The sequence below is a fragment of the Leucoraja erinacea genome, chromosome 7, assembly GCF_028641065.1.
Source record: "Leucoraja erinacea ecotype New England chromosome 7, Leri_hhj_1, whole genome shotgun sequence".
Classification (NCBI taxonomy): domain Eukaryota; kingdom Metazoa; phylum Chordata; class Chondrichthyes; order Rajiformes; family Rajidae; genus Leucoraja; species Leucoraja erinaceus.
This window is the reverse complement of record NC_073383.1, coordinates 26,289,246-26,303,197: the sequence shown is the minus strand read 5'-3', so window position 1 is coordinate 26,303,197 and position 13,952 is coordinate 26,289,246. Positions and strand designations below refer to the sequence as shown.

General features: G+C 43.1%; 1 protein-coding gene across 1 annotated transcript in view; it reads left to right on the top strand.

Moving 5' to 3' along the window:
• kalrna (kalirin RhoGEF kinase a) overlaps positions 1-13,952 on the top strand; it is a 584,657-nt gene that overhangs the window by 556,599 nt on the left and 14,106 nt on the right. The window contains exons 52-55 of the mRNA XM_055638050.1: positions 5,884-5,911; positions 6,023-6,185; positions 10,321-10,442; positions 12,967-13,098. Coding sequence (XP_055494025.1) covers positions 5,884-5,911; positions 6,023-6,185; positions 10,321-10,442; positions 12,967-13,098 — 445 coding nt within the window. The remainder of the gene's footprint in view (positions 1-5,883; positions 5,912-6,022; positions 6,186-10,320; positions 10,443-12,966; positions 13,099-13,952) is intronic.

Genomic DNA, 13,952 nt, shown 5'->3' with positions numbered 1-13,952 from the left:
TGATTGATAACTTTAATGTGTTAGCTTTATAAAAAAAAAAAACATTCTTAGAGTGCAGTTGTGCTTTAGCCAGGCCAGAATTTATTCCTAATTGAGCTTGTGAAGATGACGGTGGGCTGCATTCTGGAGAAAGTCCACCTACAATGCTGTTCAGTTGGCAGTTCCTTATTTGAACAATGAAGGCCTAGCACTACACCTCAAGTTAGCATGGTGTATGACATGAAATGGCACCTGGGGATGATGGTCTTCCCAGGGACTTACTGCCATTGTCCTTCTTAGTTGGAGAAATTTCTGGTTTGTATGAGCCTAGGTAAGTAACTGCATTATACACTGGTGGATGGTACGCAAACAGTCACAATGCAACAATGGTGGATGAAGGAATATTTGGTTCAGTAGATGTGATGCCAGGCAAGCAGGCTGCTTTGTCCTGTTTGGTGCTGTTTCTTGAATGTTGTTGAAGCTTCACCCATCAAGGCATGTGGAGAATGTTCCACCTTGATCCTAACATCTTGTAAGTGGTGGATTTGCTTGGTAAAATCTGGAGGTAAATTATCTCCAAAGGATACCAAACCTCTGACGTAATGAAATTCTGGCTCAATAATAACATCTACCCCACCCCCACCACCCATTCCATTGCAAAATATTGATAGTCGGGGGGGTTGATGATGGTGCGATCAAGGACGGGTGGTTTGACTCTCTCGTTGGAGATGAGCATTGGTTTGTGATGTTTGTCATGAATGTTACCTGCCATTTATCAGGCATCCCCAAATATTGCCTCAGTCTTGCTACCTGCAGACATGAACTGCTTCTTCTCCTGAACTAAAATTAGAACTGATCATTAAGCAGTACCAGCGACTATTGTTATTTTGGATTTGATGACTATTGAGAAAGCAGCTGATGCTTGGTCTTAGGACACAGCTCTGGGCACTCCTAAGGTGACCAACATTCCACACCCACAACTCTAACTACTGGGATGTTTTCTCCCTTGATGTCCACTGACTATAGTTTTATCAGAACATCACAATGCGATATTCAGTCAAATCCTGCCATGGATTCAAGGGCAGTCACTCCCACCTTCTGAAATCCATGCCTTTGATCCTTGCTTGGACCAAGGCTAGGACGAGTTCTGGAACCAAACTGGGCATCAATAGCGAGAAACAAGGAACTACAGATACTGGAATCTTGTGCAAAACACAATGAGCTGGAGGAACTGAGCGGGTCAGGCAGCATCTTTGTAGACAATGGACGGGCGACATATCGGTTCCTGACTTCAGAATCTTAGCAAGGTTCTCGCTCCAGAAAGTTGCCTGTCTATTAACTTCCCAGATGCTGAGTTCCTCCAGAATTTGGTGATTTGGACATTACATTTAGGGCAGCACATTGGTGCAGCGGTAGAGCTGCTGCCTTACAGCGCCAGAGTCCTGGGTTTGATCCTGAGTACAGGTGCTGTCTGATCTCTCTGTGATCATGTGGGTTTTTTCAAGGTGCACCGGATTTCTCCCACACTCCAAAGACGTACAGGTTTGTAGGTTAATTGGCTTCTGTCAATTGTAAATTGTCCCTAGTGTGCAGGATAATGCTAGTGCATGGGTGATCACTGGTCAGCGTGAATATGGTGGGTCGAAGGCCCTGTTTCCACACGATATCTGCAAAGTTTAAAGTAAAGTCTAAAGTAAAGTAATTATTTTTTTTGTGAGTACATGATGCTTTTTAGCGCTGTCAATGACTCATTCAATTACTCCGTTGAATACTAAGAGTAGATGATTTGGGCAGGACAGGCCTGGTTGGGTTTATACTCCTTTCCATGGAGAGGGTAGGACTGGGAATTTCCACATCTGTGGAGTAGATGCCAGCATAGTAATTGCACTGGAACAACATGGCAAGATGTAGGTCGACACAAAATGCTGGAGTAACTCAGCGGGACAGGCAGCATCTCTGGAGAGAAGGAATGGGTGACGTTTCAGGTTGAGACCCTTCTTCAGACCCGAAACCTCACCATTTCCTTCTCTCTAGAGATGCTGCCTGTCTCACTGAGTTACTCCAGCATTTTGTGTCTACCTTCGATTTAAACCAGCATTTGCAGTTCTTTCCTACACATGGCAAGATGTAGAACAGTTATCTTCAATAACACAGCCAGGAGTGGCTGGTACCTTGGTCTTTGCCTCATCCATTGCATGAAGGTTACTCTCCCAGTACAAGTAGACGCAATCCAATGTCTGAGTTCTACAGTAGAGGTCCAAGCCACTGTTGGACAGTCGACAATGGAAAACAGTAGTGAAGTCAAGACCTCAAGCCTCATAATATTGATGATCACCTGGACAGCAGTGATCCATGTTCTCACTATGTCTGTCACCTAGCCAACCTCTATGCATGTCATTGTTGTGAAGCAAATAATGCAGCTGCCATACAGCCCTAGTGATCCAGGTTCAATCCTGACTTCATGGGTTTCCTCCAGGTGCTCCATTTTCCATTCACATCCCAATTATCCTGCAGGTTAATTGGATACTGTGAGTTATCCGAGTGTAACTAGGTGGAATGCAGTCAAGGGAAGAAAGAGTATGGTGGAAGAAAAAGGTGGAGCTAATGTGTAAATTTCTAAGAGCCAGCATAGACAGACATAGAGTACTATAATGTGAAAACAGACTCTTCGGCCCAACTTGCCCACTCCGGCCATCATGTCCCAGCTATACTAGTCCCACCTGCCAGCATTTGGTCCATATCCCTCCAAACCTGTCCTATCCATTTACCTGTCTAACTGCTTCTAAAAGACTCTTAGACTTGGTGGGATAAAAGGCCTCCTTGTTTTTTAAGCAAAATATAAAATACTAAGTAGGCAATTCAAGGCACTGGAGGCACGAGACTGCTGATGCTGGAATCTTCAATAAAAAACAAATTGCAGGAGGAACTCAACGCTTCAGGTAGCATCTGTGGAGGAAAATGTACAGAAGATGGTTCAGGTCAGGATCCATTAGAAAGATACCCCCAACACTACAGAATCTTCTAAATTCACCTAAAGTATAAGGAAATCAATGTCAGCGTCACTTGCCAGACCAACACCCCAGCATCGAGGTCCTACTTATGCTCAGTCAGGCTATTTGCCTGACTCCACAAAGAGACAGTCTATTCCCTGGTTTGTCTTGGGAGAAGATTACCAGGCAGACCGAGGTTGAGATTTAAAGCTGGGCTCAAATCCTCCTTGAAAAGACACAGCAGTCTCACTAACCTGCAGGAATGCCTCACCCATGATCACTCGGCAGAGAAGGAGCATTTGGGATGGTATACAGAACATGGGGTAGACACAGAAGCCCAGTGTAAAGAGCAGAACGAGTAAAGGGCATCACTTTGCAAGCCATCCAGCAGCATCACTGCCCCTTAAAATTGGAGCAGAAGTGAGTCATGCTCCATGCAGAAGGATTGCCTAGGACGAAGAATGATTTGTTCAAAGGAGCTTTTTAAGCTCTCATTTAACTTCTATTGTCACTTCCTATTCTATCAGAATGGACCATGTCCTCCGAGCAGAATTAGGCCATTCGGCCCATCGAATCCTCTCCACCATTCAATCATGGCTGATCTATCTTTCCCTCTCAACCCCATTCTCCTGCCTTCTCCCTATAGCCTTTGATGCCCTTACTATTCAAGAACCTAACAAACTCCACTATAAAAATGCCCAATGACTTGGACTCCACCGCCATCTGTGGCAATGATATTCCACAGATTCACCATCAGTGCTAAAGAAATTACTCCTCACCTCCATTCTAAGGTACATCCTTTTATTCTGAGGCTATGGCCTCTGGTCCTCAACTCACCCGCTACTGGTACCATCCTCTACACATCCACTCTACCTATCTATCATCTCACACTTTTCACTGCATTAAATTTCCTCTGCTATATGTTCACCAGCTTGTCTAAGTCTCTTGAAATCCATTACTATCTACCTTACAATTTGCACTTTCATATTTGCAATTCCTAATTTCAATTTTAACTGCCTAAATTTCCTTTCATTTTAGGGAGATGGGACACCTTTCTCCCAACTGTATTTTCAGTATTTAAAGTTCTCTATTCCATTTATATATAATATATTTATTCCATTCAATTCCATTCACTGTTGACTGTGTTTCATAATTTAATGAAGTGGTTCCTTGGGGACGTGAAAAAAAGTTTGGCATTTGAGATGTTTATTATTTTAATATTGCAGTATGCAATAAAGATTTGTTGGGCTTATAGCTTTGAAAAAATACAGCATTCTCACTAGCTTATGGGAATACCTAGCCCATAATCACTCAAAGTGGATTTTCTTGCTTAATTGAAAGAAAGACATTAACCTCAGGCTCTGCTTTGTACTATAATATTAATTTCATGGTTATAATATTGAATGTAATGAATTGAAAGGTCTCACAACATAAAGCTATGTTCCCAAGAGGAAAAGCGGCACTGGGAGCAATGGTAGAGTTGCTGCCTTACAGCCCCAGAGACCCGAGTTCGATCCTGACCATGGGTGCTGTGTGTATGGAGTTTGTACATTCTCCCTGTGACTGCGTGAGTTTTCTCTGGGTGCTCCGGTTTCCTCGCACACTCCAAAGACGTACAGGTTTGTAGGTTAATTTGCTTCTGTAAATTGTAGATTATCCCAAGTGCTAGTTTACGAGGTGATCACTGGACGGCGCAGACTTGGTGGGCTTACTCTAAAGTCTAAAGGAAGAAAACGTGCACTGCTAGATGTTTAACTGTTCTTCCAGAGAATGCTGTTATCCAAAATAATTGAACTTTCCAAACCAGTCCTCGCATTTGAACATCTAAGATGTATTTTTGGCTTATGATTTCTATCAGGGATCTGATGCTTCCACATGCTGAGGGATGCACCTGTCATTTGCCATGTGTCCGGAGTCCATCAATATTCTGATTCCCTAAATAGTTAGTAATTTGATAGAAGCTGCCGTGCCTGAATATGTCTATGGATGCCCAAGGTCTGAGGGGATTTCCAAATTCATAGTGGTGGCAATGTGCAAAATAACTTATTTGTGTGAAGAAACTGCCCCATAGAGCACTAGAGAAGGACGAGGAGAAGTGAGGAAAGGGAACCCAGCCAGCAGAAAATAATAGACAATCTTCTTTGTTGAATTATGCGCCATGTTCTGATCGTCTTTTGTGTTGTTACACTAGTCCATACAGCCGTGGGAGATGCAAGGGTGATGAACTTCTGCTGAGGGCAATTGTGAGGACAGTGCTGGAACCTTTCCGGACAAGTTGACTGATAACTATGTTAGATTTCAAAGTACATTTAATAATCCAGTCAGGTTTAGTTTAGTTTAGTTTCGTGGTACAGCGTGAAAACAAGTCCTTTGGCCCACTGAATCCATGTCAACCAACGATCACCCCATACACTAGCACACACTAGGGACATTTAAATTTTTTACAGAAACCAGACAACCTACAAACCCAAACATCTTTAGAGTGTGGGAGGGGACTGGACCACCCAGAGATAACCCATGCGGTCACAGGTAGAACGTACTAACTCAATAAAGGCAGAACCCGTAGTCAGGATTGAACCTGGCGCTGTAAGGCGGCAACTCTACCGCTGCGTCACTGTGCCGCCCTCCGCTAGTAGTGGCAAGTACCTCCGATGGGTTATCCAATTCAGGGATGAATCAAATTGAGGTGCATTTGTTAGCTTCATTCTGCAGTGTTTGTTAAGATATATGATATGTTATATGATATAAGATAAGATTATGTCTTGGTCAACGTCAGTTTTTTAAGCTTTATATTTAGCTGTCCAAGTTAACTTGTCACAGCAAAACATTTATTTGTTTATTTCAAGTTGCAACTCTTCAAAAAAGCTCTTTATAAAGTAACTTACTGACCACAAATTTTCGTCTTTTGCTGCAGTTGCTAAATCCAAATTTTATTCACGAAGGTAAGTGGATCGTTAAATAATTTCACTGCTGTAATTCAGAATAATTAGAGATGATTTCCCATGCGTTGCACACTGTATCTTCACTGGCTTCAATGTTTTCTGTGCACACAGTGGCACCTGAGTTTCTCATCCCCTTGGCTGACTTGACATGTGCTATCGGAGAGACAATCATATTGCGCTGTAAAGTCTGTGGAAGGCCAAAGCCCACTGTCACCTGGAAAGGACCCGATCAGAATGTACTTGTGAATGACAATCGTTACGCTCCATCTCTCAGGTAACGTCGTAGGTTAGATCTCCAGAAGATGCAGCTAAATGTTAGGAAACTAGAAGCGCTTATCTTCAGGAGGTGAATGCTTGAGAAGTCCCTGGCTTATAACAATGGTAAAGCCTATAAACGAATAAAATAGGTTTGGTGATTTGATTCTTTTTCTTCTTGCATATGGCGTGCACAGCCTAAAGTTGTAGGACAACTTGTTCTATTTGATTTTATTTGATTGTACACACCAGGTTGATTGCATTCGTCAAAACGGGGTGGACCACATGAAGGTTGAAATCTCCCACCCCGTTGATTTGATTGATGGCCCCATCAGAGTTTGATTGATGGCCCCAACATAGATGGGCCCCAGTAGAGTTTGCACTTTGATTCTTAGCACCTAACTTCATTAAGATGCATATTTCTAACCTATTCTTTGTTCTATTTCCAGATCTTACCAATACCACACAGTACGTCCTTTGATACAGTTATAATTGGCAGCATACTTGTCAATTTTTTCTTGGGTAGCAACAGATACAGGGCAGCACAGTGGCGCAGCGGTAGAATTGCTGCCTTGCAGGGCCAGAGACCCAGGTTCATTCTTAAATGTGAGTGCTGTCTTTATGGAGTCAGTACGTCCTCCCTGTGACCGTATGTGTTTTATCCGGGTGCTTCGGTTTCCTCCCACACTGCAAAGATGCAAAGGGCTGTAGGTTAATTGGCTTCTGTAAATTTGGAAATTGTCACTAGTGTATAGGATAGTGCTAGTGTACAGGGTGATCACTGCTCAGCATGGACTTGGTGGGCTGAATGGTCTGTTTCCACGCTGTATCTCTAAAGTCTAAAGTAAAGTAAAGTCTAAAAGATAGAATCACACCCCCATTTCTCCCTTTACAGTCTGGGTTAAACATAGTTAGGCTACTTAGATACCATCTGCCTGTAGTTTTTAAGCCAAACTGAATGTTGTCAAATATAAATTTATCAATGGACTTAGTTTGTGATATGACATTGCCAAGTTTTAGAAATAAAACAAAGAATAGGTTATAATCATGCATTGTAATGAAGTGTAGTTGCTGAGCATCATGCTGCATATTCCAAAGGGGACAAACAATGCTAATACTTGCTGCAAAGTTCACTCTTGGAGATGAGGCAGGTTGCCATAAAAAATAATGTTATTTCTATTGGCATTGAAATGTAAGGACTTTTGTTTAGATTATCAGGACTTTATTTCTCTATCACAATTTATAATTTTTCTGTGATAACATTGGGTATACCAGGAACATAAGGTGTGCCAGGCCACTGTTGTATTGGCATCCCAACCTGACTCCTAGTCTACATGTGCCTTTTGTTTAATTCAGGGCTATCACACGATCCTATCAAGTTCAGAGACTTTTATCCAGGGTTCTTTTTAGATTATCTCTGGAAGCCAATATAGAGTAAAGTATAAAGTAAAGTATCCTTCATTGTCATTCAAACTTTTAGTTTGAACAAAATTGCAGTCCGATTCCGGATTCAAGATTCAGATTCAGATTCAATTTTAATTGTCATTGTCAGTGTACAGTACAGAGACAACAAAATGCATTTAGCATCTCCCTGGAAGAGCGACATAGCAAATGATTTGAATAAATAATAATAAGTGTCCGGGGGGGGGTGATTGGCAGTCACCGAGGTACGTTGTTGAGTAGAGTGAAGAAGCCGGGAAGAAGCTGTTCCTCGACCTGCCGGTTCGGCAACGGAGAGACCTGTAGCACCTCCCGGATGGTAGGAGGTTAAACAGTCCATGGTTGGGGTGAGAGCAGTCCTTGGCGATGCTGAGCGCCCTCCGCAGACAACGCTTGCTTTGGACAGACTCAATGGAGGGGAGCAAGGAACCGGTGATGCGTTGGGCAATTTTCACCACCCTCTGCAATGCCTTCCGGTCGGAGACAGAGCAGTTGCCATACCATACTGTGATGCAGTTGGTAAGGATGCTCTCGATGGTGCAGCGGTAGAAGTCATGACAGAGAATAAAATAACAGAACACACATGAACACAGTTTAACATCCACCACAGTGAGTCTACCAGGCACCTCCTCACTCTGATGGAAGGCAAAAGTCTTAAAGTCCTTGTCTCTTCCTTCCTCTGCGTTGAGGCGATCCAGGCTTTCGATGTTGGGCCCCCCGCCAGGTGATGGTAAGTCCCACGGCCGAATCTGAGCTCCGTGAACGGGCCGGTTCAAACTCCGCGGCCCGGGGCGGACGAAGCTGCCACCCTCCAGTCCAGCGGACGAAGCTGTTGTTGCGGGAGCTCTGGAGAATCGGTCACCAACCTGGGACCTGCGAGCTCCCGATGTTGCCGTCCACTGGGCCCGCGGCCGAAGCCTCCGAGGCTCTGAAGTCGGGCCGCCGCCGCAGCGCCACCACAGCCCCGAAGTCGGCCAGCTTCGCGATGGTCAGTCCTGGCTCTGCCTCCGGAGCCTCGAGGTCGGCCCCAGTTGGAGGCTGCCAGCTCCGCGATTAGGTCTCAGCGTTGATGGAGACGGAGACGGAGATACGACAAAGAAAAGGTTGTATCCCCCCAAAGGAAGAGACTAAAACCAGTTTCCCCCACCCCCCCACACATACACAACTAAAAATAAACTAAAATATACGTCCAACAAGACAAAAGAAAACAAAAAAAAGACAGACGGACGGACTGCAGGCGAGAGCCGCAGCTGCTGGGCCAGCGCAGCCACTGTTGCTAATCTGTAGGTGAGAGCAAGTGAAAAGCTTCTTCATCAATGGTTACAATTATTTGGGAAAGCCTTGAGCAACATCACAGTATGTTCAGAATATCTCCCAAGTTCCATAGTCCGCTTCGGAGAAGAGAAAATCATATACGACATCTGCACATAATCTCAGTGTGGACACAATGTGCTGGAGTAATTCAGTGGGCCAGGCAGCATCGCTGGGGAACAGAGATAGGTAACCTTTCAAGTTGAAATCCTTCTTCAGCCTGACGAAAGGTCCTGACCTGAAACATCACCCATCCATGTCCAGGGATGCTGCCTGACCCACTGAGTTACTCCGGCACTTTGTGTCCTTTTGTGTAAGCGGGCATCTGCAGTTCCTTATTTCAACATAATCTCAATATGTCTGATCAGAGGTCAATTAAATATGGTATTCCCAACATATTTAGATTCAAAATCATTTTTGGTACCTTTTATATCCCTGCTTGATATGTGAAAGTTTTTCAATGTGATAATAATAAACTGTTAGTAATCCAATACCAACACCAATAGAACATCAACAGACTAAGTGATTTATACTCACTGAATTCACACTCATCCATTTCACACCATGCTTACATTATATAAATACCTCAATATCCTTGGGCTCCTAATTCAATGGCTCACCATAATATTCAAAATACTGAGACAATTAATTTGGATACAAACGTCTCAGTTGTGATTTTAACATGAAGCCATATTTTAACAGGTGAGTATCACGATGTTGCTAACGCTTATTTTTAATTGCTTTAATGAGGTGACAAGGTCAGGTACCGCACGTCCCAGCCGCCAGCATTCATCACTCACAGGGCCGCGTGATTTTCCATCACTTGCCATTAACTTTATAGCCAGAACAGGCGAGTGGATTAAAAGAGCTTTGGGGTTAAAACAGCCCATGCTGTAATTTTAGTGCATTGTGTGAGTACACAATTAAACTACCTGCCTGCCCAATTAATATCTGTTTTGATTTTGGCAATGAACATTGGACTTGCTTGCACACTTCAGTTAAACAATATTTTTTTCCCTCCCGACCTGCTCTCGAAACCCCCCCCCCCACCCCCCCCCCCCCCCCCCCCCCCCCCCGCTCTACTAATCAGGTTGAATAGATATGGGCTGATACTGTTTATTCCGGATTTTGTTACCTCACCTGTTGAGAAACAATAAATTTGCTGCAATTTGTATTCTCGGAAACTTGATAGATTTTTTAAGTAAGTCGTGTTGAGTCATAAAAGGATAATTTGGAAAGTATGTGTGGATAAAATAGATGAGTTTGTGCTTCATTTATTTCATATCAAAACCCCATTTATTTTAAAATATGGAAATACTTTCACAGGGTTTACTGAATTGCTTGGATAAATTATTTAGCTTTCCTTCTATTAAAATAATGCATTTGTGTTTTTATTTCTACAGTGATTCTGGGGAGGTTATGATTAAAATCTGTAATATCATGCCTCAAGATAGCGGGATATACAGCTGTCTGGCGGTGAATGAAATAGGATCGGCATCATCTTCTGCAACAATCAAAGTGCAGGGTGACAAAATCTTTTCCAATCATGTTCTGTAATTTACTCTAAAACATTTAAATATCTTTGCATTATGCTGTTTATCTGTATGTCAAATATTAAAGAAAGAGAATTGCTCTGATATATTGGGCAATCAGCAATTAAGTAACGGGTTTGGATTGTGGACAATGTCAAGAGTGGATTGGCATGGTGGCACAGGGATAGAGTTGCCAGAGCCAGAGACCACGGTTCAATCCTGACTATGGGTGCTGTCTGTATGGAGTTTGTACATTCTCCCTGTGACCATGTGGGTTTTTTCTGGTGCCCCGGTTTCCTCTCACATTCCAAAGACATACAAGTTTGTTGGTTAATTGGCTTTGGTAAAATTGTAAATTGTTCTTAGTGTGTGGGATAGTGCAGGTCGGCATGGACTCGGTGGGCCAAAAGCCCTGTTTCTGTGCTGTATCTCTAAAGTCTGAGATTTCTTCCCATTTGCATCACCAACTCTGATGGATTTATTCTACCAATATTAAGGATGGTGATGGAAGAATATGGTTGTAGGTTGAACTGCATGTGTTAGTCAGTATGAAACAAGGCCAGTTTGATTCTCAGGACTTGACGGCCTGAGCTATAGGGAGCGGTTGGGCAGGCTAGGAATGCATTCCTTGGAGTGTTGGAGGATGAGAGGTGATCTTACAGTGGTGTATCAGATCATGAGGGGAATAGATAGGGTATATGTGCTGATTTACCCAGAGCAGCGGGTTCAAGAACCCAGAGTACATTTAAATTGGGAGGAGAGAGATTTAAAAGGAACCTGAGGGGCATCTTTTTCACACAGGTGGGATTAATGAGTTTGATAGGTGGGATATATGGAATGAGCTGCCAGGCTAGATGCAGGAAGAGGTAGTTGAGGCAAAAGCTTAAGGATAAGCAACATTTAAACCGAGATAAAACTTTTTTCACACAGGAGTGGTGAATCCTGGAACTTCTGCCACAGAGGGTAGTTGAGGCCAGTTCATTGGCTATATTTAAGAGGGAGTTAGATGTGGCCCTTGTGGCCAAGGGGATCAGAGGGTATGGAGAGAAGGCATGGGCAAGCTGGGCGCCATGATCCTATTGAATCCCTGCTGGCTCGATGATTACTCTACCTAATAGTTTCGGTGTGATAGCTCCCTGCTGCAATTTTGGTGTGACAGCTCCCACAGGATCATCAAGATGAAGAGAATTTTACCAGATTGATTAAACTGGGGGATGTAATGTCAAATGTTACTTTAAAAGTATTTCACAGAACAATATGGGACTATAAACTTTACTTTTCCCTAATGTGTGATGTTGATTCCCAGCCTGTACAGAGAGGAAGCAGGCCAAGTGTTGATTGTGCAGTACAATACTGCCAAAGTTTTATAGTTTAATAATACTTGAGCTTTTACAGAAAGGCATTCTGCAAAGGGAATATGGCTCTTCCAGTATCTTTGCACTCATAGCTGGGGATTTATAAAGCACTGGTGAGGCCACATTTGAAATATCGTGAGAGGTTATCTAAGGAAGAATGTGCTGGCATTGGAGAGGGTTTAGAGGGAGTTTATAAGAATGATCCTGGGGATGATTTGGTTAATGTATGAAGAGTGTTTGAAGGCTCTGGGCCTATTCTCACTGGAGTTTAGAAGGATGAGGGGGATATCTCATTGAAACATACCAAATAATGAACAGATAGAGTGGATGTGAAAAGGATATTTTCAGTAATAGGGGAGTCTCAAACCAGAGGCAACAACCTCAGAATAAAGGGATGTACCTTCAGAATGGAGATGAGGAGGAGGTTCTTCAGATTCAGGATTCAATTTTAATTGTCATTGTCAGTGTACAGTACAGAGACAACGAAATGCATTTAACCAAGGTGGTGAATCTGTGGAATTCATTGACACAGATGTCTGTGAAAACCAAGTCATTATTTTTAAAGCAGAGATAGATAGATTCTTGATGAGTAAGGGTGTCCAAGGTTCAAGTGAGAAGGCAGGAGAATGGGGTTGAGAGGGAAAAGTGTATCAGCTATCATGGAATGGCTTTAAACATTAGACTTTAGGAACGCAGCATGGAAACAGGTCTTTCGACCAACCGACCACAATCACCCCATACACTATCACTATCCTATGCACTAGAGACATTTATTTAAACAATTTACAGCAGCCAATTAACCTACAAACCTGTACGTCTTTGGAGTGTGGGAGGAAACTGGAGGACCTGGACAAAACCCACCCGGTCAAAGGGAAAACGTCCAACTCTTTACAGACAGCACCCGTAGTTGGGATCAAACCAGGGTCTCTGGCACTGTAAGGCAATAACTCTACCGCTGTGCCACTGTGCTGTCCTCTACTGACTCGATGGGCTGAATGACCTCATTCTGCTCCTATGCCTTGTGGTCTTATGAGGAGGAGGCCACTGCAAATAACTAATTCTTATTAAAAGCCCTGACTTCCTTTGTCAACTCTACATATGCTGAAGTCAATCACTTTGAATTGTTGTTTCACTGCGCTGATAAGATTCTCCCCTTTCTCAGGGGTTCCAGCGGCTCCAGGTCGGCCAATAGCCCAGGAGAGAAGTAACAGCTCTGTTATTCTGAGATGGTTACCTCCAGCAAGTACAGGAAACTGCACCATTTCCAGTTACACTGTAGAATACAGGGAAGAAGGTAAGGCATGACAGAATGTGATCTCACCATAAAACTTCATTTCAGTGTCATTTGTTTAACCAAAATAATTCAAAAATTTGCTGATCTGATAAACTCAATTTACAAGCTGTCTGTAATATTCCAAGTAATTTTAGAAACACGTTATTAAAAATGAACTAAAAATGTCCTGCAATAATTAATAAACCCAGGAAGGAGTTCAGAAGAACATCTTTGCCGACTCGTAGGAGCATTGATGGCCAGAGGGTTCTTGGAGTACAAACCTTTAGCTCCCTGAAAGTGGCAGTACAAGTAGACGGGTCATTGAGTGTAAGAGTAAGGAAGTCATGTTGCAATCGCATTTGGAGTATTGTGTTCAGTTCTGGTCACTGCATTTCGGGAAGGATGCAGAGGCTTTGGAAAGGGTGCGTAAGAAGTTCTCCAGGATTTTGCCAGGGTTATGCAGTATTTGCTATGAGGAGAAATTGGACAAACTTGGTTTGTTTTCGCTTTAGAAATGAAGGCTGGGGGGAGATCTGATAGGTTTATAATGTTATGAGAAGCATACATAGTTTAGAGCCTTTTTCCCCTGAGGGTAGAAATGTTAAACACTAAAGAACTTTAAAGATGTGTGGACCAAGCATTTTATTTACACAGCGTGTGATGGGTGCATGAAACTCGCAGCCTGGGGAAATAGTGGAAGCAGACTTGATAGGCTTTAAGAGCCATTTTAGACAGTTGCATGAACTTGCAAAGAATGGAAGGATATGGGGCATGTGGAGCTGTGTGTGTTTAATTTCGGCCTCAGAGTAAGCACAGACATTGCGGGCTGCAGCTTCTATTCCTCTGCTTCATGATTCTACTGTGCATTCAGAAAG